This window comes from Ursus arctos, unplaced genomic scaffold (genome assembly GCF_023065955.2).
Source record: "Ursus arctos isolate Adak ecotype North America unplaced genomic scaffold, UrsArc2.0 scaffold_22, whole genome shotgun sequence".
Taxonomy (NCBI): domain Eukaryota; kingdom Metazoa; phylum Chordata; class Mammalia; order Carnivora; family Ursidae; genus Ursus; species Ursus arctos.
Window position 1 is genome coordinate 8,396,644 of NW_026622897.1, and position 21,552 is coordinate 8,418,195.

At 47.0% G+C, this 21,552-nt stretch overlaps 1 protein-coding gene across 10 annotated transcripts in view; it reads left to right on the forward strand.

The window, feature by feature from the left end:
* Window positions 1-21,552, forward strand: part of DIXDC1 (DIX domain containing 1) — a 68,165-nt gene that overhangs the window by 27,424 nt on the left and 19,189 nt on the right. For 3 of the 10 annotated variants that reach the window (XM_044386661.3, XM_044386664.3, XM_044386660.3), the window contains 7 exons: window positions 3,567-3,696; window positions 6,857-6,982; window positions 9,052-9,310; window positions 9,926-10,033; window positions 15,643-15,755; window positions 17,238-17,386; window positions 20,351-20,440. In XM_044386661.3, coding sequence (XP_044242596.1) covers window positions 3,567-3,696; window positions 6,857-6,982; window positions 9,052-9,310; window positions 9,926-10,033; window positions 15,643-15,755; window positions 17,238-17,386; window positions 20,351-20,440 — 975 coding nt within the window. Of the gene's footprint in view, window positions 1-3,566; window positions 3,697-6,856; window positions 6,983-7,648; window positions 7,756-9,051; window positions 9,311-9,925; window positions 10,034-12,285; window positions 12,833-15,642; window positions 15,756-17,237; window positions 17,387-20,350; window positions 20,441-21,552 lie in introns of those variants that run through there. The other 7 variants (XM_048217223.2, XM_026505764.4, XM_048217224.2 and 4 more) reach the window with 5 other exon arrangements.

Below are 21,552 nucleotides of genomic sequence, written 5' to 3' on the forward strand. Positions count from 1 at the left end.
ACTGAGATGGTTTGGACGAACTGAAATGTGGCAGGCAAACGGGAGGGTAGTGAGGAAAGCTGGAAGAGGGGTAGCAGCCAGCAAATGAGACTAAATGCAGCGAAGGAGGTTGGATTTTATCCAGCCAGTGAAGGAAGCCAGTGAGGGATCTGAAGCAGGAATTTGTGGAGGGTGGGTTGAAGGTGTTATTAGGTAAGGGAAATTGGTTAGGAGGTTTTTTTTAAATTATTTAAATTCAGTTGGCCAACATATAGTACATCATTAGTTTCAGATATAGAGTTCAGTAATTTATCAGTTGCGTGTAACACCCAGTGCTCATCACATCATGTGCCCTCCTTCGTGCCCATCACCCAGTTCCCCCATCCCCCCACCCACCTCCCCTCCAGCAACCCTGTTTCTTAGAGTTAAGAGCCTCTCATGGTTTTTCTCTCTCTCTGATGACTTCCCATTCAGTATTCCCTCCCCTCCCCTATGACCTTCTGTGCTGTTTCTTACATTCCACGTGAGTGAAACCATATGACAATTATCTTTTTCTGATTGATTTATTTCTTTCAGCATAATACTCTCCAGTTCCATTCATGTCAGTGTAAATGGTAAGTATTTATCCTTTCTGATGGCTGAGTAACATCCCATTATATATATATATGTACCACATCTTCTTTATCCATTCATCTGTCCATGGCCATCTTGGCTCTTTCCACAGTTTAGCTACTGTGGACATTGCTGCTATAAACATTGGGGTGCAGGTGCCCCTTCAGATCACTACATTTTTATCTTTGGAATAAATACCTAGTAGTGCAATTGCTGGGTCATAGGGTAGCTCTATCTTTAACTCCCTGAGGAACCATACTGTTTTCCAGAGTGGCTGTACCAGCTTGCATTCCCACCAACAGTGTAAGAGGGCTCCCCTTTCTCTGCATCCTTGCCAACATCTGTTGTTTCCTGAATTGCTAATCTTAGCCATTCTGACTGGTATGAGGTGGTATCTCATTGTGGTTTTGATTTGTATTTCTCTGATGCAAAGTGATGTTTAGCATTTTTTCTTGGGTCTGTTGGCCATTTGTATGTCTTCTTTGGAGAAGTGTCTGTTCGTGTCTTCTGCCCATTTCTTGACTGGATTATTTGTTTTTTGGATATTGAGCTTGATAAGTTCTTTATGGATCTTAGATACTAGCCCTTTACCTGATATGTCATTTGCAGATATCTTCTCCCATTCGTTGCATTTTAGTTTTATTGATTGTTTCCTTTGCTGTGCAGAAGCTTTTTTTCTTGATGAAGTCCCAATAGTTCATTTTTGCTTTTGTTTCCCTTGCCTTTGGAGACGTGTCTAGCAAGAAGTTGCTGCGGCCGAGGTTGGAAAGGTTGCTGCCTGTGTTCTCTAGGATTTTGATGGATTCCTGTCTCGCATTTAGGTCTTTCGCCCATTTTGAATTTATCTTTGTGTACGGTGTAAGAAAGTGGTCCAGTTTCATTCTTCTACATGTGGCTGTCCAGTTTTCCCAACACCATTTGTTGAAGAGACTGTCCTTTTTCCATTGGATATTCTTTTGGTTAGGAGTTTTATATGTAAGCCAGGTAGTCGGATCCCAGCTGTTACCCTTCATGGCTTTTTCGGTCTTAACTCCTTTTCCCCAGAGCAGAGTGGTTTACTACAGAGGTGCCCTTTTGCCTGACTGGTCTGCCGCCCGCGGTGCTGTGGCTGTGCAGTAGGGGAGAAGGAGCAGAGCCTGCGCGGAAATCTGGCCCACATCAGGCAGAAGGTGCAGCCACCCCTATTCTGCGGAGTGAGTTGGGTAGCGTGAAGCCCTTGGTCAATACTTGGACCACATTTACTGTGTTTCAATACCATGTCTGTTCTGTCCTCGCTGGGGACATTGGGGGAGTTACATAACTTCTCTGAACTTTATCCAGAGAACTTTATCTGTGAAATTATCCAAGAGAGGACACTGACCCTTCAGTGCTTTTGTGAGAATTAATTAAATGGTGATAATGATGAAAATAATAATGACATCACCTGTGTGGCAGGTCCTGTTTCAGGTACATTTATTATACAGTAAAATACACATCAAACACCAAAACTAGTGTGTGGTTCATGTAGATATCGGATCCCCCACCTGCCGATAAGACACTTCCTGCAGTTTGTCAGCAGCTGATCGAGTATTGCCTTAGTACTGTCTTACAAAGCCTTCATTTATTCCCACAAGTCAACACAGAGAAAATAACGAAGATTTGATTTAAGCTCAGGAAGCAGTCAGTGAGTAATTTCCAACATCATTTCATTGACAAAGTACTCGTGGCTTAGAAATCAAGTGTTCTTTAACCAGATTGTAACTTAACACCGTTAGCCCTTGAACCTAATTTTTAGGTTCAGGGTCTTGGGCTTATACAGAAACCAGACCGCTGCTGCTGCTTCTGGGACATTGGTCACGTGCTATTTTGATATTTAGTGCCCATCTTCAGAACAAATGCATAATAGGAATAAACACCTGACTGCAAGCTTTGTGTAAGGGACAAAATAAAATATGTAAGGTTATCTGAGGGCTGGGTGGGTTATATGTCCCTGTCTGGGCCCTTCAGGCTTCTGATGGTACTGGCTGGCTTAGTCTCACAAGAAGCGAAAGTTCTCCCTCCCCCCCTGCCCAAGCCTTCAAGGCCCTACTCACCAAAGCCTTTCTTTTCCTTCTTTGTGCAGGTTTTAGGCAACTAGATCCTCTTTGACAGTATAAAGCATGGATTAACACTGAGTAGCAATCTCAGGATTATGGGCTCAGGAGAATAAATCTTGGGTTGACCCTGAGATGATTTCAGTTAAGTCTCATTGTGAAGAGCGATGGGAGAGGCGGTTCTGAGCAGGTTTGCTGTTTACTCCTGGTTCCCCAAGACCGGCTTTCTGAGTATCGCTGTCCATTGTGCATTCGAGACACGAGTGATTATTCCTGGGAAGCACAGTGGGTTGCTGGCAGCAGTGATTACACCCCAAAACCGGCTGTGCTGCTTGCTGGGCCTCATCCCTGGTCAACAGAGAAAACACAAGGAAACCAGGAGTCCTAGTCATTGAAACACTCATCTGTTTATCTGTGTCTACACTGCCGCCAAGTCAGCGGTTAGCTTTCCCTGAAGAAATTTCCCTAGCATAAAACTAGAAATTTTTATTTTTATTTTATTTATTTATTTATTTTTTTAAAGATTTTGTTTATTTTTATTTATTCGACAGAGATAGAGACAGCCAGCGAGAGAGGGAACACAAGCAGGGGGAGTGGGAGAGGAAGAAGCAGGCTCATAGCGGAGGAGCCTGATGTGGGGCTTGATCCCGTAACGCCAGGATCACGCCCTGAGCCGAAAGCAGACGCTTAACCGCTGTACCACCCAGGCGCCCCAAAACTAGAAATTTTTAGAACATGCTCCATGTCTGACCATCTTCCTTCTTTATTTCCTTGAAACCTCCTCCTCCCTCTGGATGTGGATTTCCCACCACAGCTCATTCTCAAATGCTGCCTTAGAAGGTGCGGGGCAAAGGAGAAGAATAGTATGCAACCTTTCTCTTCTTTCCACCTTTGGTTTTCCAGCAACAGCTACAGGCGTACGTGGCCTGGGTGAATGCACAGCTCAAGAAGAGGCCAGCGGTGAAGCCGGTGCAGGACCTGCGACAGGATCTTCGGGATGGGGTGATCCTGGCCTATCTCATCGAGATCGTTGGTCAGTTGGCCCTGGACTCTGATGCTGGAACATGCCTTCTTTATCCTCCACATGCCCTGCAGAGCAGTGTGCTGCTGCTTTGTAGTATATGGAAATGGAAGTATAAAGGTTTAACATACTTGCCCAATGTTCATTCATTTATTTACGAATCAACAAACTGTGTGCCGGGCACCGTATCATGCTTTGGCAATGTGATTCTTTTTTTTTTTTTTTTTTAAGATTTTATTTATTTATTTGACACAGAGACAGCCAGTGAGAGAGAGACAAGCAGGGGGAGTGGGAGAGGAAGAAGGAGGCTCCCAGGAGAGGAGCCTGATGTGGGGCTCGATCCCAGAACGCCGGGATCACGCCCTGAGCTGAAGGCAGACGCTTAACGACTGAGCCACCCAGGCGCCCCTGGCAATGTGATTCTGAGCGTGGTCTCTGCTCTCAGGAGTGTCCCAATCTAGTTGGAAAGACTGGAAAGTGAACGCAATTCCATTCACATACTTAGGACTCTGATGGGGTAAGGACAGAGAGGGGCACATGGGCGGATGGAGGCACCCAATCCAGTCCTAGGGTTCAGGGATGGCTTGCCAAAAGGACTGATGTCTAAACCAAGGCTGGAAAAGGAAATAGTAGTGAGGCCGAAAGAAGGAGGGTTTACCAGCAAAAGGACCCCTCCATGACATTCCCATATCTCCCCATGAAAGGGCTCGTCCTCAGGGAGCCCAGGAGCTGTTGCCAGTCGCTCTTACTGGATGGTGCCATTCCCTATGTCCATAGCATTTGTCCACAGCTCTGGTATTACGGTAACATTGCCATTCACTGAGCAGTAATAGTTTTCCTCTCTCTCCAGTGTAGACTGAGCTCTTTAAGAGCAGGCACAGTATACCTTTTTTTTTTTCTGTTTCCACAACTTCTGCCCAAGGGCCTGGAACAGAATAGGCATTCTGACATTAATCGTTCTATTAATCAGCTGACCTTGCTTAGAGTCCTTGAGAGATGTGGGGCTTGCAAGTGGCATGGAAGGAGCCCGGTTTGCTACCTCACTGGACCAGCTCACGGATTCACCAGGGCATTCATTCATAATAATAACAATGATAATAGTCATAGTTGCCATTTATTGAACACTTTTTATCTCGTTTAATTTGATTTCATTTAATTGTCAACTCTTGAGAAGCAGATAATGTCATCCCCATTTTTAGGAAACCAAGCTTAAAAAAGATTTATAAAAATAAATAAATAAATTCATCGAACACTTAGAATATATTGAGGATTGTGCTAAGCTACTTTGAATGATTTATGCTATGGGGGTGAGATGAGTACTACCGCCTTACTCATGTATGAGGTTCAGAAAGGCTAGGCGACTTTCCGAGGCCACGTAACTGTACCGTGACAAAGCAGAGGTACAAAGCTAGAACTGTTTTAATTCCAAAGTTCATTTCAGACCTTTCTTTTTAACTGATTTGAATCGATTATACTTGAAAATATAATCAGATAGAAAATGCAAAAGCCACAAAAGGATATAAAAGCCTTTTTTCCACCCGCGGTAATGATGTGTTCTTTCTGGAAGCAACTAGTGTTAGCAATTTCTTGCATTTTTTTTCAGAGATGTTCTATGCATATAGAAGCAATATGAATATGTATTCTTGGTTTCCCAAAACCCAGATTCTTAAATGCTGCATTTTATTGTGACTTTGCTATGGGGAAAGACTCGCTGAATTCACTACCTTATTCCCCATTTTTTCTTTAACATGCCCTCATCGAGCTTTTGATCCCACTTCCCCACTGAAAGTGCTTTCGTCAAGGTCACAACCTTTGCCTTCTCAAATCCGGTGGCTCAGCCTCAGTCCCCATTTTATTCAATTTAGCAGAACACAGTTTGTCCCTCCCTCCTCTTTCAGACACCCTCTTTACTTGGCTTCCAGGGCCTGCCTTCCTCACTGGCTCCCCTGTTTGCACTGCTGGCTTTTCTCCTTTCTGACCTCTAAGTGTTGAGGTCCTCCACATTCAGTCCTTAGCCCTTGTGTTTTCTCTGTCCCCAAGTGATCTCTTCCCACAACTGTATCTTTAGCCTTAAACTTGTCTTTGAGTTCGAGACATGAATATCAGCTTCATGCTCAGCATGGTACCCTGGATGTCTAAAATGCAGCTTTGGATATTCTCCCTACCAGTTCCTCTCTCCAGATTTCTTCACTGAAGTAACACAGGATGGTCTCATTCACCCAGCTATTAAAGCAGAACGCCTGGAAGTTGTCCTTAATTATTCTCTTTTCTTCATATATCATAGCTAATCCTTCATATGTGCTATCTGCTTTATATTAAAATTTTACCTGATATCTGACTTCTCACCTGTCAGCCTTTTCCAGTCAAGCCCAAACCATCTCACTAACCCTTGCCTTGACTAGTTTCATTTTCTAACTAATCTCCCTGTTTCCTCTCTACACAAACTGAGTCCATAGAGAGTCCACTTTTAAAAACACAGATCAGTAATCCACAGACCCTTAAATGACCTGGCTTTGCTTCCTTGTCTGCCTTCTCCTAGGATTCGACTCCTGTCTCTCTCTCCGCTCCAACCGCACGGGGCTTGTGTTTGTTCCTCAGATCAGCTGAGTTCATTCCCGCCCTGGTGTTTGTACCTAAGATTCCTCAGTGTGGAGTGCTTCCTCCTCAAATCTTCACATCTCTTACTTTGTTCAAGTCTCTGCCGAGATACATTATCAGGGAGGCCATGATCCGACTCTTCTTTGTGTTTCCTCATAGCACTTACCACGGCCTGACAATGTTTTAAACACGTACTGGTTAACGTGGTCATCTGTCATCCTGGAGACAGCACCTCTGCAGTGGAAGGGGTGTTGTCCCTCTTGCTCACTGCTGTGTCACTGGTGCCCAGAATAGTGCCAGGCACGCAGTGGGTGCTCAATGAGTATTTGCTGAATGAGTAACACGGTAACTTCACAGGCCCCTGGGAATAGTTTTGAAAATTTGAAGACCCTCCAAAAGGCTTTTACTTTCTTATTCCCCATCCAAATTACAAGCACGAAGGCTTAACTCACTTGCATATTTATGTATAATCTTAGCATTTACATCAAATATTCCCTCTCTTGGTATCTGGCTATTATGAAACTTTGATAGTGTTTCTCCCTATAGCTTTCGTATGTTTTCTCTCTTCTAACAGCAGGAGAAAAACTGAATGGGGTACAGCTGAGTCCCAGTAACCAACAGGAGATGAAGAATAATGTGGAGAAAGTGTTACAGTTTGTGGCCTCCAAAAAAATTCGAATGCACCAGACGTCGGCTAAAGGTCAGCGCCTCATCACATCTATGGGGGAGGAGTACACTCAGCTTTACCCAGTGATTATGAGGCTCAGAAGAACCATCCATTGCATAGCCAAGGGTTCTGAGTAGATTGGAATAAGATGAGGCCCGTGGCCTCATATCATTTGTCCCGAAAGAGAGCTAACCTCTTAGGACAGGGTGATTATCAAAATCTGAGTGCTTTGAAAACCTGGGTGGAGACAGACATTCTCTATTCATTTTAATTGAATAAAGGTTTGCTTGAGTGTAGGTACAAAAATTAATACAGTAGAAATGACAAGATTGGGATATTAACTTTAGAATGTCTCATTTAAGTAATCAAAATTGAAGATAGTGTTTTTCAATTCCTTGGGTTTCATGCTCAAGAATTATTTCAAATCATAATAGCTATATTTTTCCATCCAGTTTTCCAGAAGAAAAATATTTTATAGCTTTTTATTTTTTGGATATCACAGAATATTTCAGGCAAGATGAAAGGGGCTCTGGGACCTCTGTACGTACCCTCTCTTGTAGCTGCATGGCCACAAGAGGACACTTCTCAGTCCGTATTGAGCCCAGCTGCAACGAAGCATTTGTTTAGGTGTCCTCAGCCCTGGCTCCCTGGCCCTCCCGCGTATCTCTAGAGCTGACTGTAGATCTGGTTCTGTTTCAGCTGCTGTTTCTGGGTCTGATTGCCCGTGGCTCTGATGAGAATGGGGGCCGTAGGGAGTCTTCCTTCTATGTTGGATTATTGGTGTTCTCTGTGCTGGAATCATTCAGGTGGGGCAGATACTTGTACCAATGAGAGCCCCCTGTAGAAGGAAGGATAGCCAAACTTTTTCCAAGTCTTGCATATTTGCAATGCAAATGAAATGAAACTAAAAAAATAGAATTTTACCCATTCCCTTACTTTAACTTTCACCAAACCAATCACATTGTTTTTTTGCATGCATTCTTTTTTTCTAGGGCAAAATTTAGAGTGCTGTAATATCTCTGCTCTGGTCCCCATGAGGGGTGGGCTTGGGGATCTGGCCCATTAAAGTTAGCTATTTTGAGGGAGTACTGCCGTTGAGGACATCATTGTCGTTTACCTGGCAAGTGCAGCAGCTTGCTAATTAGTCTCACTGCCTCGAGTTTTGTCCCCCTCCCCTCCGCTCTCCACACAGCAGCCAAAATTATCTTTCTGAGAATACATAAGCTCATGCCACTGCTCTGCATGTGCGGGTCTTAGGGGGACAATCCAAAGCCTGTCCTGTGGCTTGCCGTGCCCTTTCTGACCTGACCTCTGATTTACCCCCTGCGGCCTCGCCCTTCACCTTCTCCCCCTGCACTCTGAGCCCCTAGCTATGCTGTTCTCAGTTCTCTGCCGCAGCGCCATGCCACAGGGGCGTCACGCGAGTCTCACATACAGAACTTAAAAGTTCCTAATAGCCACATTAAAAAAAAAAAAAAGGAAATGGGAGAAATGAATTTTAATAATACATTTTATTTAACCTAATATATTCAAAATATTATCAGTGCAACATGTAATCAATGCAAAAGCTATTGAGATATTGTGCATTCTATTTTTTGTACAAAGTCTAATGAGATATGTTTCAGTCTGACTATTTTTTGTGCCAAGTACTACTCGTATAGCACATTTCAATCCAGACTGTACCCTTTAAGCGCTCAGTAGCCTCATGTGGCTAGTGGCTGCCATACTGGACAGCATAGCTCTTGTGTGTCATGCTCTCTCTCACCTCTAGACCTTCACACCTGCTGTTCCCTCTTCTTGGAATACTCTCTTCCTTCTCCTCCTTTACCTGATGAACCAGTGCTTGTCAATCAAGTCTCAGTTTAAAATTTACTTCCCCTGAGAATCTTTCCCTGAGCCCTCTAGGCTGGATAAGATGCCTTTACTTTGCTCCCAGAGACTCCCAGAGCATTCTGTTCTCCTACCATAACACATTACCATACTTCGTTATGATTGCTTTTAAATGTTCTGTCTTCCTGTTGAACATGGCTCTGTGAGGACAGAGAGACCTGTATCACTAGCAAACACATATTAAATGAATGAACCCTCTGCCTCCCTCTTAGGACCTCTGGGTCTGTTCTGTCCCTCAGATATTGTGGAAGGAAACCTGAAGTCTATCATGAGGCTGGTCCTTGCCTTGGCAGCTCATTTCAAACCTGGCTCCAGCAGGACAGTGAGCCAAGGAAGGGACTCCAGAGCCCCTCTGCAGAGTCACCAGCCACACTGCGCCACTGCTGTGGCCCAGGGAGCAGCTGCCGCTCTGGCTGATGTGTGTCATGACGTGTCACGGTCAGGACGGGATGTCTTTCGATACAGACAGAGGTAAGGGTGGAAATCTGGGGATGGGAACTTGTTCCTCTCTCTGATATTTCATGGTAAATGATACCGTGCCATAGATGGACGCATCCCCTAAACAGCCCACATTGCAGAAAAGAGCATGGAGTGTGGGTCAGAGAGGACACTCCAAGAGAGAAAAGCCCTTTTAAAAGAGGTGTTTATTTTGCAGTTAGCAGAAAGTAAAGGAATCATATTTGTAATTTTTTGTTCTGGTGCCCAGGATGTTAAATATATGCCTTTGGCACAGTGTGTTTTCTTCACGGGGAGAGATGTGGGAGCAATGTTCCAAGTCATCTGGGGGAGTCTCTCTAGAATGTATCCTAAAGCCAGCTTGTCCTGAAGACTTATGGCAGGAAACATTTCGGGGGTTGTATGTCTGTTGGGAGAGAGCAGGACCCTGGGTGTTGCAGAGACTAGTGGAATTGGTTGTGTTTAAGTCTGTCTTCCCTGCTGGGTGTCCAGTGTCTTTAAGGCAGGGGCTTGGCCTCACTCCTCTTTCTTTCCTCAGCGCTCTGAGAGTGGCCATCTCTCAGTTCTTGTTGAGTTGACCTGAGCTGAAGGACTGACACCCTCTCCTTTGCTGGTGCCCTCCGACTTTAGGAACAACAGCGTGGATGAGGAGATCGAGAATCCATACTGGAGCGTGCGGGCCCTGGTGCAGCAGTACGAAGGGCGGCAGAGGTCTCCGTCTGAGTCCGGCTGCTCCAGGTAACTCCAGCTCCTTAGCACGACCGTCCTGGTTCGAAGTGGAATTCTTGGGGGGACGTCTCAGAGTTTTCAGCTTCAAGTAGCAATACGACAGGCAGTAAGGCTCCTCGCTCTTTTCTCTTTATCTCAGTTTATGTTTGACTTGAAAGGGTCGTCTTCAGCACTGCTTTGAGGTTGTGCTGGCAGGAAGGTAAGGGGGGTGGGGTGTGGGGAAGTTACCCCACACAAGGAAGGTTTGTGTGGAGCCTGAGGGTCGGTGCCCAGCTCTGTCCACACGGGGGCGTGACTGGGAGCCGTGAGGGCCCAGCCCCTGGTTCAGATATTGGCGTCTCAGCCGCCAGCATTTCTGACAGCCAGTTCCATGGTTCTGCCGTGGCGCCTGCGCTGAACGCTAAGTGTGGCCTGAGAAGGTTGTATCAAGCACGTAACAAGAGAAAAAACGGAGCAGAGTTGTCTGAGAGCATTAGGATGTTTCCAACTTTCATTTACAGGGCTAGGAATTGTGGCAGGTTACTATGCATTGGAGTGGGCTACGCTGTTTGTGACTCTAGCAGAAAGGCCATCTCTAGCTCTCAGAGCCAAGTGCAAAGACCAAAACAGGACACACTGCTCTAATAAAAGCCTGATGGATGCCAAGTGTAGTGGCAGAAAAAGACTACCTTCCTGGCTCATGTAAATCATGCTCCTAAAAATATATCCCCTGATCATGTCAGCTTATTTACCAACTCCGTTTCGTTGCTGAATCATTTTTAATTTATGCTCTTACGACCTTTTCTCTCCTACCCCAACCCTGCTTAGTCTGTTCTAGTTAAGCCTAATTGTTGTCTTACATGTATCTTAAGTGCATTAATTTTCTTTCTTCCTGTTTCTTTTCCACATGAAATTCCATCTTAGATTGATAGACCATTTCTTAAATTTATTGCAGTCACATGGAATTCTTCCCAGCGTTTTAATATACCGATAACCTTGCTCAACTTTAATTTTTACATTTAGTAGATTGCTTTTTTATTTATAAAATTCACATAACATAAAATTAGACACTAATTTTAAAGTGTACCATTCAGTGGCATTTAGTATCTTCATAATGTTGTGTGACCATGTCCTCTATCCAGTTCAAAGACATTTTCATCACCCCAGAAGGAAACCCTGTACCCATTGAACAATAGGTGTGCTAGTAATGAGAATCTAAGCCATTTCTTCCTTGCTTGCCGCTTAGACTATCACTTGGTACAGAATCAAAGGACATTTCATTGTATAATGAGATCTATTGCTTCCTGCATGGCTACAGGCCTTTCACTTTTTTGTGCCTGCCAGAGTTAGAGTGAGAGAAAGCCAGAGTGAGAGAGAGCCAGAGAGAGAGAGAGAGAGCGCGAGCGCCAGAGCAAGCCAGAGCAAGCCAGAGCGAGCCAGAGGAGAGAAGTCTGGATTTCTTCCTGAGAACACCTGCTTCCTTCCTTTCTGGCAGGAGAACTCAGACTGGGGCAGGGGCTGTGACACAATGTGAATTAGGGACGCCCTGGAAATCGGGCTGCGGGGGCGGGGGGCGGGCAGACAGTGACAGTTTTTCTGGGAGAGGAGTCAGGTAATAAGTCGCATTCCCCTGTCTGTCGCTCCTTCCTGCTTTTTTGTCATTGTCTTCTAAGCTGACCTCTCACTTACATCTTTGGGATGCTGGGTCAGTGAGCTCCCGGGACCCAGCAGGCTCTGGAACATTCTGTCCGCTCTCCCCCTTCCTCAGGGGGAGGCCACCTCATGGCTCAGTGACCCATGAAGGCCGGGAGACCCCGCGATGTGATGGTGAACGGGGAGTGGCTTAGAAGATGGGAAAGGTGCCCCCCCCATCCCGCTCCTCGAGAGACACCCCGGCAGAGCCAGGGCCGCCTGTTGCTCCGTAGACCTCGGGCCGGCCTCCTCCTGTGTCCACGCAAAATGATCCTTAGTTGGGAAACAAGAACACATGCAACGCCTGGGGGAAGGTGGGAGGAGATCGACGTTCGGCGGGTTTCCGGGAGCGACCCTGAGTCTCCACCCGGCCAGGCTCCCCCTCCGGCGAGGAGCCAGGTGACACCGGACCCGACCTCCGTGGCCGCGAAGGGAGGGGTCAGTGCAGAAAGGGCGTTTCCAGCCCCGGGGTGCCCACCCCTCCTCGGGCCTCGGCGTCCGCGGCCCCGCCCCTGCCCAGCGCTGGGCTCCCGCTCGCCCCCCCCCGCCCGCCCCGCCCGCCCCGCCCGTGCTGGGTCCGAGCCCCGCGCTGCCCGCCGCGCTGACAGCCTGGAAGCGGGGGCGGCGAGGGGAGGGGCGGGAGAAGCGGGAGGCGGCGCGGAGCCGGGGACGCCCGCACGCTCGCCTCCGGGACCCGACCGCGCAGCGGGAGTCGCGGGCAGCGCTGCCCCGAGCCAGCTATGGGGTGAGATGCCCGCGCCCAGGGGCACGCCCGGAGCCGCGCGGACGCCGCGATGCTGCTGCCAGGGACCCGCAGCCTAAGAGGGGAGGCGGCTTCCGCCCAGGCTGGGCTGCTGCAGCGTCTGAGCGGCGGGGACCGCGCGCCTCAGTCCCGGGAGCATCCCGGTCCCCGGGGCCGAGACGTCCGCCTCTCTGCCTTTCCGACTCTCTACCGCGGTCGGGGCCAGCGGCTCTGATAGCCGGCCTGCCTGTGGAGTGGTTCTGCGGGCCCCAGCGTGGGGAGACATGCCCGAATTCGGGAGCGCCGTGACTCCCAGCCTCCCGCTTCACCCGGGGAAGCAGGCTCGCTGAAGCCGGAGCCAGGAGGGGGACCATGGGAGGGACGCAAGTCAAATGGTGAGCAGAAGCCACTTAGGCTTTGGAGGTGGGGGGCATGGGCGGAAGCTGGGCCGGGGCTGAAGGATGCTCTTAGCCAGAGACGCACCGGGATGGGTAGGGGCGCTATACTGGGAAGGACAGGCTGCGGGTCTGGGATTATCACTACAAAATACAGTGGGTTTAGGAAACTGGAGCCAGCATAGGGGAGGGAGGAGTGGCCCTTTTCCTTGTCCTGTCTCTGCTGTGGGAGGGCACTTCAGGAGTAAACCGGGCTCTTTCTTATCACCCATTACCCATTAAAAAAAAAATGACTTTACTCTGATTTGGACTTTGCTGGGGGATCATTTGATGCTAAGATTGGAGAGATGTTAGACTTGTGGGAATTAAGAAACATATCAGTCACACCTTGTTTGTAATCAGTTCCCTGATTTGAGGGGATTATGATGGCAGGTGGGGCATTACTTGTTTACAAAATAGGGGTTTCGAGCTCATCAGGAAGAGCCTAAGCCATGTAATTAATTAGCATTAAAACACTTTTCTGTGACCTGAAGCAGAAGACTGAATGCACCATCCTCATCTCCAAGCTTCTTGGGGTTGCTGCAAGATTGCTGCTCCGACATGTGCCTCAGGATTTTTCTTCCTCAGGTCCTTCATCTTTTGACTTGGCCGCCTAGTTTCATGGTCTTACCTCTCTGTGGCCTCACACACTGGCAGCCTCAAATTCAAGAAAGAGAAATGTTGTTTTCCTTTGGCGGCTCTGCCACTCCCCCAGTGGGGTTGGATATGCAGACATCCGCCTCCTTCTGCCCTTATATGGGAGACAACTCACTTCAGAGGGGGAAGGTGGAGCTGAGCATGCGTCTCTGCTTTTAGGCAAGCAGTTTTCCAGCATCCTAGGTTCACACTCCTCTTCCCACCCCCACCCCCACCCCCTGCGTCTCACACATACCCACTGTGGTCCAGCCAAATGCAGGCAGTGGAACGTGTCAACCATAGCACCTTGTCAGCTAAGGAAGTGTCATTTTATCATTTCTCAAAGAAGAGCAGCTGATACAGGAGGCCTCTTTCTGCAAGTGGTTCCTCATTTCTGTAGAAAGGCAAATGCAGAGGCCTGAATCGTCATAAATCTATTCTCCTTATAATGACAAAGTGCCTTTACACTAATGCTTTCCCAGCAGTTAGTTCATGTTGGCCTGGAAGTCAGATTGCCTCAGTGATGAAAGATGGATAAGCAATTACCTTTTCTAAATACCTCTCCTCGCCATCTTTCTACCCCTTGTCTGCTCAGGTTATAGATCTATAGATAGGGTTAAGCGACTTTCCTTAACTTGAATCAAAAAATCTGTAAATTGTTTTCTAAGGTTCTAATAAGGATGAGAATGCATTACTGGTTGAGGTCATTCCCACCAAAGCCCTTAAACTTGGGACAACGAGGATGAGACACTAGTCCTCAGGCTGCTCTCGAGGTTTTGAAATCTCTTGACTACAACCACTTGTGCTCAGCTCTTGTTTTTCCTGGTTTCTAGGAAAACAAAATGTTAACTCCTGATCGAGGCTGTGAGGATTAGCCTGGGGGACTTCAGGGGCACATTAAGTGGGTCAGTGAGTCCTAGACACTTTCACTGTTGTCTGGGTGATGGATTTGGAAAGAATTTGTGAGAGGGGGCAGGGCCTGGAGACCCCACAGCCCCTGAGATCGTTTCAGAGCTGATGTTCTCAAGGTGCAGCGCAAAGAAAAAAGGCCCTTCAGGTTCCTTTCCCCAGTCAGATGGAAACATCAGCCTCACAGTTTCATCTTGTCTTGCAGATTTGGTGTTGTGCTGCAGCTTTAACATTCATCTTCCCTGAAAATCACGGTGGTTCCCTCAAGGCTAATAGTTGTATCAGAACTTAAGAACTGTTGAGAGCTTTCTGATAGTAATTTGCAAATAATATAGCAGGTATCTGAATAACTCTTCGATGGTACAATCAAGTAAACCTTTCCCTCTCCCTAGCAGGTCTTTCCCCCTTTTTCTTCGGAGTCCCACTTTCCTTGTCATGTCCTGTCCTTGTTGATGTATCACTGCCCCTTTGCCCAGCCTGGCACCGTCCACAGTCTCAGCAGCTTCTCACTGTGACTCACCCTCAGCATTATCCCCTTTTTTGAGATCAGCCCAGAGCTGATCTGCCGTGTTACTCTGCTGCTGATGCTCGTGTCTGGGAGTAGATTTTCCTTCCAGCTCCCAAAGCTACTAAGACTCACACTATATCAGTCTTTGAATCTGGGCCCAGGGATGGTGGTGGTGCAGGTGGTGGTGGTAAGTAAAAAAAAGAGCAAACAAACAAAACAAAACTTGGAGTTCTTTAAGATGGTAGCTTACCCATCCTTCTGGTGAATCTCTTCTTTGTGAATCAGGCTTTGAGGCAGTCTTGCCATGGAAAAGACTTCCAAAGCCTGGGTTATTCGCTTATTTAGCATTCATTTCGTTCATTCGGTAAGTTCATCCTGTGCTCATTCAACAGATGTTTGTTCATGCTGTGGGCTGGGGACCACGTTAGGCAGTAGAGTTAAGATGAATAAGAACATGTCTCTGGGATGAATTATGACAGTTGGCTTCTAAACAACTGTTCAGGGGCACCTGGGTGGCGCAGTTGGTTAAGCATCCAACTCTTGGTTTCGGCTCAGGTCGTGATCTCAGGGTCATGAGATCGAGCTCCGCACCAAGTGCGGAGTCTACTCGAGACTCTCTTTCCCTCTCCCTCTGCCCCCCCCAATAAAGAAATAAATCTTTAAAACAATAAACAACTGTTCATAATAATTGTTTCTCTTCCTGTTCCTTCCATCACAGCCTGACTTCACCTAGTCCTATCCACAGTGCAAAGAGCGAATCCATTATAACCCAGTCGGAGGAGAAGGCAGATTTCGTGATTATTCCCTCTGAAGGAATAGAGAACAGAACAGGTACTATCTGTCAGCGTGCCTGGGTTGGCTCAAGGAACAGCCCTCATCTTGAAGTGTTTGGGGTCCTGACTACCTATAAACTCCCTGGCCTTCTCCCTCTCCATAGTCTGTGCATGCTGGGTCAGCTCTAGGGGGTTCTGATGCCTTTGAGCCAATGAATGTGGTCACCCTCTTGCAGAATGTCACTTCTGATGTCGTAGCTGTCAAAAATCTTACAGCAGCGTAGATGGGCCATTCCTCTGCCAGCTGCCTACGAATTAGGAAATGACTTTGGGGCAATCCAAAAGCCTTACTCAAGTAAACAGTTTTTATTATTCCTCTGTTATAGAAATAATTTGAATACGTCCTTGACTTAAATTGAACCAGGAATATATAGTATGAGCTGAGATGTCTGTGAGAATATAAAGGGCAGGACTACATCAGGCTTTTGGTGTGGCGGCCACAAAAAGGAACACAAAGGGTTCCCTTTGTTTAGACTTCTTCTATTTCAGTTGCTCTCCTTTTTCTTATGTAAACTTACAGGGAAGCATAGAAGAAGCAAAGCATGTGATTTCAATAGAGTTTTATTCATCTCTAAGGGTTGTAATGAAACTGAAGCCCTCAGAAGAAAAACGACTTAAATTCTTGCCTCTAGTCCTGGAATTAGCACCAAAGAGTCAGTCACATTACTGATTCAGAAACTCTTGGGACCGTGGGGAGGAAGAGCATTTGCTGAGTGAATGCACTGGGTCAGGCACCACGGAGCCCTGCACATGAGTTACCTCGTTCAATCTTCACAGCAACCCAGAGGAATTATCCTTACTGCATTCAGGCTTATGAATGAAGACGCTTACTCAGGGAGTTTATACCCTTCTGTATTCCATAATGCCTTTTTAACGGCCGTGCACACAATTAGATGGGATAAAATAGACAAGGAAACCAGAGCAAAGAGACCATAAACGTAGGAAAATAAAACGAAACCAGGGAGCGAGATTGAATAGTGTGTGCACGTGTGCTCTCGCTAGTTTGTTTCCTGTGTGACGCACACAGGGTCCTATGTGAAGGGGCTTCGGTATGATGGAAGGGTCAAAGGAATATTAACTCGAAGGCTCCCCTTCAAAGCTCCGCAGCAACCAACAAGAATTTGGTTTTCATTGCAACTGGCAGCTCCTCTCTTTGTACCTAGTAGAATCCAGCTTCGGGGACGCCAGCTCCGGAGACTTAAGAGTAGGGTCTATGTGTCCCATACCCAGACTCCCCAGGACGGAATCTTGTTGCTTCTTAAAGGTTCTGCAGATGATCCTTTTCCCCCAACCGAGAGTGTGAGTTCATAGCCAGTTCTTCATGTCTCACAGCGCCCCCTGGTGGAGCGTCCAGTTTGCGCCGTGCGGACAGGTTCACAAGGCAGGTGACCTGAACCCGTGAACGCAGGGGACTGTGAACGCTTTCTGCTGGAAACTGTCGTCTTCAACATGAACTGTACTCCCTCCTTTCATTTTGTAGAGGAGACAGACTCTCCGTTTTCCCGCGACTGGCGACCAGGCAGCCCCGGGACCTCTCTGGAGACCTCATGGGAAGAACAGCTGTTGGAACAACAAGAACATTTAGAAAAAGAAATGGAGGAAGCGAAGAAAATGATATCAGGCTTGCAGGTAGCTCTTTCCCGTGTGCTTTATCCTCGGTGCACCGGTCCATGATTATTTTTAAGTCACGAGTATCAGTTGAAAATAAACTGATTCAGGTTCCTATGAGGTCAGAGTGGAATGGGGAGTTTAGACTGAGTAGTACTCCAAGAGCAGAAAATTCGTTATGTGCGAGTACTCCTACATGGACCCTGCGGACTCTCGTGGGCAGCACAGCTGTCGGGATTTCTGCAAGCCCGGGAGCCATTATGGACCCCTACCAAACCCTTTTCTGGCTCTTTGCTTGTAGGCGGGTCTCTCTCTGTCCGCAGCTGCGGGTCTCTCCCTGTCCGCAGCTGCAGACCTGAAGTTGTGGGGCTTCGCCAGAGATTGGCACTGCACACAATCGGGAATGTGTCCCCGGGAATTCTCTCGCAGGAAGAGTACAAGAGCCAGTAATGCGGCTGGTCTCCATTTGAGTCTAGCTGAGGGATTTAGCTCCCTCCTAATGCGTTTGCAAGAGGCTGCCAAGCCGTAATGATCAGGTAACAGAGGTTTTCCTCAAGCAACAAAGCCTTCAGTCATTTCTATACCTTCGTGCCAGCTCCGCAACTCTCCCCCTGAGGCCAACAGACCCACTTGACTTAGTTCCTACCCTGAATGACCCCCCCCATCCTCTGTCGTTGTGTGTCTGTCCCTGTTTGGGGGGAGCCCTTGTAGTGTGCTGATGACCCTGAAATTGCCTAGGAATATTCCTTTCTGTTTGTGCTGGGAACTGCACTGCTTCTGAATTGTCAAATATTTATGGATCCGTAAACAAAGCCCACATTCTGTGAGTGGCTCTGGCAGCCGGCAGGCGGTGGAGGGCGAGCTCCCAGCCAGCCAGCAACAGGGTGGGGACACAAAGCATTCTGAAAGAAAAAAGGAGATTGGTGCTGTGGAGAAACAGTTTGCATAATGTCTGCCCCAGGAGCTGAGAAGGGCTGGAGGAATGTGTGCTGCCTAATATTCCCAAGGAGAGTTGTTGATTTTTCCCCATTGGCTTTGTTATTTTTTAAATGTCTGCCTTTGAGATCTCTTATCTGCCACTCCATTAAGGACTGGTTTAATTAATGTGTGCTAACTTTGGGATGACACCCAACCAGGGCTTTCCCAGGATGATTTGCATTATACGAACATAGATATCCATCAATTTGGCTTTTGGTTTGGTTTGCATTTTTCAGTCTGGGAGAAATCCGATGGCAGATTAGGCAGAAAAAGAAGAGATTTGACAGGCAGAAAGTCAGCACCCTAATATTCCCTGCAGACAGAGTTGTTTTAATTCACAGCCACATGATCACAATGAGAATTCTTCCATTATAGAATACAGTGGGGCTCACAGCATCCACGGGGCTTCTGAACTCTTTCAGTGATGAGCAAGTTGCGTGCTAAGCCATGTCCAGGATTTCTGACTTAATCGTATGCCTCAGTTAGAGCCCGCTCAGCACTTCGCCACTAACAGTGTTTCTGTGATGTTACTCTCCCTTAGCTCCCTGTGGCCTCTTACACTTGTCTTACACCTCTTGCCACACTCCATGGGATAGTCAAATTCGTTTGATTTACCAATATCTTATTATTAGTGCTTGGTAGACCAAGCAGTGGCTGGATTTTAAACAGTTTTTATATACCAGCATTTATGATGTAATTTGTGTTATATTTCTTGAAACAGGATTTAACCTCTGTAACTCTTGATTGAATTGAGACAATTGAAATATGAAATGGGGGCGCACTCTTCAATCTTTCACTGAGCTGCTAGGTCTCGTAATACCTACCTGCATGAGCAGGTTCCAAGTTTTGTGAGTGTTAGAGAATACAGTTTGGGGGGCCTTCTTTAAGCATAAGATTACAGGTTATGAGTACAGTTGGTCTTTGAACAACTTGTGGTGGGGGGTGGCTGGGGACACCAACCCCCTGCAGAGTCGATCACCTATGTGTAACTTTTGACTCCCCTAAAACTTAACTACTAAGAGCCTACTGTTGACCATAAGCTTTATTGATAACATAAACAGTTGATTAACAGCTGTTTTAATTGTTATATATATTACATACCGTGCTCTTAGAGTAAGCTAGAGAATAGCAAACGTTAAAATCATAAGGAGGAGAAAATATATTTGCAGTACTGTACTGTACTGTATTTTGTTAAAAAAAAAAAAAAAACTTCATATCAGCGGACCCATGCAGTTCAAACCCGCATCGTTCAAGGGCCAAGTGTTCAATATTAGATCAGGGCTTTGGGACCATCAGCGCATGTGAGGGTCCCTAGGGTTTGAGCTTCCTTAGTCCAGGGTAAATGTGCCTCCCTTCCATATTCTAATGAAAGCAAAGCCTGGTGTGGGGAGTGGACGTGCAGGAGGGCATCTCTCTGTAAATAGGTTTTCCTTCTTGTTCTATACAGGTTGCCCTAGGGAGTAAAAATTCAGAGTTATTAAAACAAACAAAAATCCAACAAACCCAAGTCAGGGCTCTAAATGTATTTTTTTAAAGATTTAAAAAAAAATTTTTTTTTAGTAATCTCTACACCTAACATGGGGCTTGAATACATGGGGCCCTGAGATCAAGAGTTGCATGCTCTACAGACTGAGCCAGCCAGGTGCCCCTAAACATAACTTAAATAATTCATTATAATAACCTTTTCTAAGGAAGGATAATGCTTACTGCGTTTAGTTCACTTTCCAGTTGGTAGAATTCAGTTTGAGCAACTGGGGCAAGGAGCCTCAGAGTGGAGGATTCAGGTGCATCCAGAGAGAGGAAAGGGTCCTAAGCATGGGCCCCACAAAAGGAACTCCCGAGAGCCCAAGGTGAAAAATCGGAGGTATCTAAAGACCAGAAATTACCAAGGAGATTTCGATAGGAAGCTCAGTTGTGATTTCAGTTTAGGATAAGCTTACCAAGGTCACCTCCGGCCTCAGTCTTCTGATGGGAGTCAGGTTTCTTTCTGTTTCTGTGGTTATTCAGGCCTTACTGCTCAACGGATCCTTACCCGAAGATGAACAGGAGAGGCCCTTGGCCCTCTGTGAACCGGGAGTCAATCCTGAGGAACAACTGGTGAGTTCCTGCCTTTGTGACTGGACAGCAGATAATCTGGTTTCTGTGTTTGATTTGCTTTTAGCTGTTGATTCTGTTGTCCTCATCTTCTTGAAATGCTCTCTTCCCTGACTCCATTTCTCCTGGTTTTCCTCATGTATTTTTGACTACCTTCTTCCATCCTCCCTCCCTCCCTCCCTCCCTCCCTCCCTCGCTCCCTCATCAACACATGGTTACTGAGTGCTGACTCCATGCTGGGCACAGTTTCAAGGTACTGGAGACACGGTGATGACAATCAGACCTAAGACCCCACCCTCCTGGAGTTTACCTTCAGGTTCCCTTTGAAGCATCTCTTTTTCTGCTGATGCCTTCAATGCCAGTGCTCCTCAGAGTTCCCCTCGGGGCCCTCTGCTGTCTTACCCATTCACCAGGGCAGTATTACCTGCCTCCGAGGCGTCATTCACTTCCCACCTACTCAGGTGTTGCTTCTCAAATATTGACTTCTAGCTCGGCTCCCTCTACGGAGTGTGCCGCGTGTCACCACCTGCTGCTCATCTCCACTTACGTGTCCCAGACGCATCTCACGTCACTGAGTCCTAAATTAAACAGCTTTTCTCTCCCCACCACCAAAACTACTTGTGCCTTCGAATTCTGGTTCTGATGGCTATCCACCCACCCAGATACCCAAAGCTGAATATCATCCTTGAATCCTTCTGGCCCTTCCTTCTCTGTCCAGCAGGTCACCCAGCTCTGTCCGTTCACTCTTTAAATATTTCCAACCACTTCTCTCCATTCTCACAGCCTTCACTCAGGCCTCCATCCAGTACGCTAGCAGCCTTCCTGCTGGTTTTCCTGATTCCCCTCCTGTCCTCCTCTAATTCACTTTCTAAAACAACAATAATTTACTTCCAAGGCAAACTTCATTTTATCATCCCTTTGCTTTTTCTCCGACCCCCTGTACCCAGAACACACACACATGTCTGAGCTTCATCCACAGTCCCTTCCCTGCTGCCCTGTGTGTGCCCTTCCGCCAGAGGCGAGGAGCTGCCCTCTGGTCTTCTCTGTATTCACAGTACAAGGCTGGCATCGAAAAGGTGCTCATTAATTTCTGTTGAATGAATGGCCTCTGAATT